Genomic DNA, 4,899 nt, shown 5'->3' on the forward strand with positions numbered 1-4,899 from the left:
CAGGCTCGCCTCCCGGGAATAACCAACCCCACCACACCACCCCGCGCACCCCTTCTCTGCTCAGACCTGAACGAGTGCGCCAAGCCCCACGTGTGCGGCGACGGAGGCTTCTGCATCAACTTTCCTGGCCACTACAAGTGCAACTGCTACCCGGGCTACCGGCTCAAAGCCTCCCGACCGCCCGTGTGCGAAGGTGGGGGCCCACCCAGAGCACAGGCCGTTCTCAGCTGTCTCTCGACTTGGTATGGGGCGGGAGGTTTGCGCTCATCTCGGCTCAACTCCAAACCTCTCAGGTTGGAGTCTCAGATCCCAGAGGGCCGGTTAGCCTGGTCGATTTGTGACGAAGGAGGCCCTGCTGAGGACTAGGAGCGCCTCCTGGCCAGCCACGCTGTGTCCAGAACGGTCCTCCTGTTTCTCCCTCCCATGCAGACATCGATGAATGCCGGGACCCCAGCTCCTGCCCTGATGGCAAATGCGAGAACAAACCCGGGAGTTTCAAGTGCATCCCGTGTCAGCCCGGCTACCGCAGCCAAGGGGGCGGGGCCTGCCGCGGTGAGGGCGGGGCCTTGAAGGGCGATGGGCGGGGCCTTCCAGGTGATACCAACTCTGTGGGTCCGGGTCTGACTCCGTATCCGGCAGCGGGGTCGGTGGGGATAGCAACGGCGAGAGGCGCCTGAAGGGTGGGGCCTCTTGGGAGCAGATGGGCGCCCCCGAACTCCAGGCGGAGGAGATCCACCCCCCACACACATCGTGAGGGTAGGGTCTGAAGCGAACCATCTCTGCTGCAGACATCAACGAGTGCACCGAGGGCAGTCCCTGCGCTCCCGGCTGGTGCGAGAACCTTCCGGGCTCCTTCCGCTGCACTTGTGCCCAGGGCTACACGCCCGCGCCAGATGGCCGCAGTTGTGTGGGTGAGCTCCCGCTGGCCCCTCAGGCCACCCCCCAGCTTTTGTGTGGACTGGACCATCCTGTCTGTGAAATGGCTGGGTGGGAGGCCACTAATTCATCCCCAGCTCACTGATGCCAACTCAACCATTGCTCAGAGAAGGGGAGGCAGAATTTCCAGGCAGGGTCTTGGAGACAAGGCTTGAGGCTGCGTTTGCAAAGCCTGTTACTTAAATTTGTTCTTTTATTTCTTTTATTTATTTATTTTTCTTGTAGACATGTTACTTAAGTTTGAAGGGAAGAAAGGTCGATGATTTGGCGGCATGAGTAGTGCCTCTTGCACTGATGTTTATTCTGCATCAAGAGACAGGCCCAGGGTTGGGATCAGAGAAACTGGGGAACATAAGACAGACTGTAAAGACAGGGCCGGAGGCCTGGATGGACTGGGAGGGAGGAGGTCTGGGTTGTCTAAAGGGACCAGTAGGAATTAACAATGAAGAATGGGTGGATGGGATAAAAGCAGTGGCCTCAGGATCGCCATGAGATTGTCTGATGTTAGAGAAATATTAGAATCAGTCAATTGTTGGCTGAAGAGAGAAGAGAGTGACAGACCCTCCAGGGTTCTGGTTTGGAGATTCAGTGGGTGACACTGCACATTTGGGGGAGGGCAAGTTCAGGGGGTGGTCCCTGTGGGTTGTTCTGCTGGAGACATCATCTGAGGAGCTGAGCAAGCCTGAGGCGGTGTGGGGAGAAAACAGGGAGAGGAGAGTGCATCCTACCTGGTGAGCTCTTGAGCATCAGACCTGGCCCAGGAACGCTGGAAACACTTGCTGTGGCTGCTGGGGCATGGTGTGCCACACAGAGTGGGGTGAGGGTCTCTTGAGCTCTGTTGGCCTCCATTTGGGTCTCTAGGCCTCAGGCAACTCAAAAAAGGGTAGCAGAGGCCTGAGACGACCCCTGGCTTCTGATACCCCCTGTACCCTGTAGACGTGGAGGAGTGTGAGGCTGGGGACGTCTGTGATAATGGCATCTGCACCAACACACCAGGCTCCTTCCAGTGTCAGTGCCTCTCTGGCTACCATCTGTCAAGGGACCGGAGCCACTGTGAGGGTGAGGGGCTCTAGAGCCCAGGCACTGGCTTGCCCCTTCCTCCTCCAGAATGCTTGCCTAGATCCAGTCCTCATCCAGATCCCAGATGGGGTATGGGGTGCCGGATTAACCCAGGGCTCTGTGCTGGAGGGTTGGGGGCTTTGGCAGGCTCAGGCTGTGTGTGTTTGCTATTCTCCACCTGCTCCATCCTACACAGACATTGACGAATGTGACTTTCCTGCGGCCTGCATTGGGGGTGACTGTATCAACACCAATGGCTCCTACCAATGTCTCTGCCCTCAGGGGCATCGGCTGGTGGGTGGCAGGAAGTGCCAAGGTATGAGGATGGCCTGAGGACTCCTGAGCGGGAGGCAGGGAATAGCAATCCCCTAAACACACTATAGACTTTTTTTGTGTTTTTGCCTTCCCTCATCCATCCTACACTTGTTCTTCCACTCTTTCCCCTGTCTAAAGAGTAGTAATTACTTACTACTCAAAGTCATTCTGCTCAGCTCTTGCTTTTTTTTTTTAGACAGGGTCTCACTTTGTTATTCAGGCTGGCCCTGAACTCACTATGTAGCTCAGGCTGGCCTTAAACTAGAGTTGTTGCTCCTGCCTCAGCCTTCTGAGTGCTGGGATTATAGGCGTGCACCACTACACCCAGCTTTCTACTCAGCTCTTTACAGATCGATCTAACTCATCAACTCAACCATACCCATATCCATCAACAAGAGCTAACTGACCACCCAATACTGTGTTTGCCAGATTCTGTGCTGTACAGCAAGTATTTAATAGGAAACTGGAGCTCACGTAGGGAAAAATGTAAACTGATTCTCAGGGTTTGGGGTGTGGAGTGCCAAGAAAGTCTGGGGGAGTGGTAAATGGGGAGGTGACTATTGAGTTGGGACTTGAGTAGAGTAGGAGTTCCCTAGGCAGAGAAAGGCACAGGGTGGTATTCTACCCCCAAAACAGCATTTACAAAATAGATCTCGGGTCAGGGATTTAGCAAGGGCAAGGTTCTGAGTTTGATCCCCAGTACGGAGGTGGGTGGGTGGGGTGGGGAGAAGTGACAAAACAGATCTGGAAGCAGCTTGCTTTTAGAAACTGGACATTTTTGTGGTCAGGGCTGGAGTAACAGTATAGACTAAAAGGTATTGAAAAACCAAACAAAAGGTCCTCAAAGCCAAGCTGAGAGGACTTCATTTGGCTGACACTGGGCATGTTGAAGGTCTTAATGAAGGATGACAAAAGTGAATGTGCTCCCACCTACCCATACAGACTCCAGAGAACTTAAGTTGTGTGTACTTTAAAATCAAAGTAGAAATCTAGGGTCTGAAACTGCGGGGGCATATTCCAGGGAAAGAGGGGCTGGGCCTCATTAGAGCCACTCCCTGCAGACATAGATGAATGCAGCCAAGACCCCAGCCTGTGCCTGCCCCACGGGGCCTGTGAGAACCTGCAGGGCTCTTATGTTTGTGTCTGCGATGAGGGCTTCACACCCACCCAGGACCATCATGGCTGTGAGGGTAAGTGTTTCTGCAGTTCCTGCCTCAGAATAGACAGACAAGGGCCCTGCGCTGAAGCTGGCATCCAGAAATGTGTCGTGGTCCCACTCTCCTGAATTTGCAGAACAAGAAATATACCCTTTGCCTGGGGGAGTCTGGTGAAGCCATACATCTAAGGGCCCTGATCATCACCTGGGGGGAGCCTACCTATCATGAAGCACTAAAGGGAGACGGAAGGTGGGGGCCAGAGTGATACAGTGGACAAACAGGGAAGGGGATGCCGTCTGTCTGCATGACCCTGAGCTACCTCCTTCTTCAGAGGTAGAGCAGCCACACCACAAGAAGGAGTGCTACCTTAACTTCGATGACACGGTGTTCTGCGACAGTGTATTAGCCACTAACGTCACCCAGCAGGAATGCTGCTGCTCCCTGGGGGCCGGCTGGGGAGACCACTGTGAAATCTACCCATGCCCAGTCTACAGCTCAGGTCAGCAGCCAGGGCAGGCCCCTTCCTAGAGCCTGGGTTGGTTTATCTGGAAACTAACCAGGAGAAATGCTCCTCCCGTGGGTAGCTGGGAAATGAGGTGGAGAGTCCCTGTCTGCCTTCCATGGCCTGAAGGCCACTCTCAGTCCTGCCTGCTTCCCTCTCTTCCACCGCTGTCTCCCCGCAGCCGAGTTCCACAGCCTCTGTCCCGATGGAAAGGGATACACGCAGGACAACAATATTGTCAACTATGGCATCCCAGCCCACCGCGGTAAGTCCGGGCACATCTCTGCCCTCTGGCCCCGCCCCGCCCCGGGTTTGGTCGCTGCTGCCCACTTGTGGGTCGACCTGCAAGCCAGACCTACGCCCTCTTGACTGCCCCGCTCCCCCCGCACGCTCTGCCTCATCACTCCGGTAGTGGCGGGGATCGCTTTGCAGGCTGGATTTGTTTCGCTCTCCGGGTGAAGGGTGAGCCCTGTCCACACCTCCCGGCTGCGAGCTGAGCGGCCTGGGAGGTAGAGGCGGTGGGGCACCCACGGCTGTCACCCTGCAGACATCGACGAATGCATGCTGTTCGGGGCTGAAATCTGCAAGGAGGGCAAGTGTGTGAACACGCAGCCTGGCTACGAGTGCTACTGCAAGCAGGGCTTCTACTATGACGGGAACCTGTTGGAGTGCGTGGGTGAGCCGCACCCAGGAGGCAGTGGGGAGAGGGAGGAGCCCCAGGCCTGACTACCTTGGCCCACCACTGCCACCGCGCTCCTCCCCGCAGACGTGGACGAGTGTCTGGACGAGTCCAACTGCAGGAACGGCGTGTGCGAGAACACTCGCGGCGGCTACCGCTGCGCCTGCACGCCCCCCGCGGAGTACAGCCCGGCGCAGCGACAGTGTCTGAGCCCCGAGGAGATGGGTGAGGCCCGGGCCGGGCAGCTGGGG

At 56.5% G+C, this 4,899-nt stretch overlaps 1 protein-coding gene across 1 annotated transcript in view; it reads left to right on the forward strand.

Moving 5' to 3' along the window:
• Ltbp3 (latent transforming growth factor beta binding protein 3) overlaps nt 1-4,899 on the forward strand; it is a 15,295-nt gene that overhangs the window by 8,675 nt on the left and 1,721 nt on the right. The window contains exons 14-23 of the mRNA XM_010636178.2: nt 65-193; nt 430-552; nt 789-911; nt 1,873-1,995; nt 2,192-2,311; nt 3,372-3,500; nt 3,799-3,966; nt 4,151-4,234; nt 4,517-4,645; nt 4,736-4,889. Coding sequence (XP_010634480.1) covers nt 65-193; nt 430-552; nt 789-911; nt 1,873-1,995; nt 2,192-2,311; nt 3,372-3,500; nt 3,799-3,966; nt 4,151-4,234; nt 4,517-4,645; nt 4,736-4,889 — 1,282 coding nt within the window. The remainder of the gene's footprint in view (nt 1-64; nt 194-429; nt 553-788; nt 912-1,872; nt 1,996-2,191; nt 2,312-3,371; nt 3,501-3,798; nt 3,967-4,150; nt 4,235-4,516; nt 4,646-4,735; nt 4,890-4,899) is intronic.

The sequence above is a fragment of the Fukomys damarensis genome, unplaced genomic scaffold (assembly GCF_012274545.1).
Source record: "Fukomys damarensis isolate Sample0158 unplaced genomic scaffold, DMR_v1.0_HiC HiC_scaffold_27, whole genome shotgun sequence".
In the NCBI taxonomy this organism is placed as follows: Eukaryota; Metazoa; Chordata; class Mammalia; order Rodentia; family Bathyergidae; genus Fukomys; species Fukomys damarensis.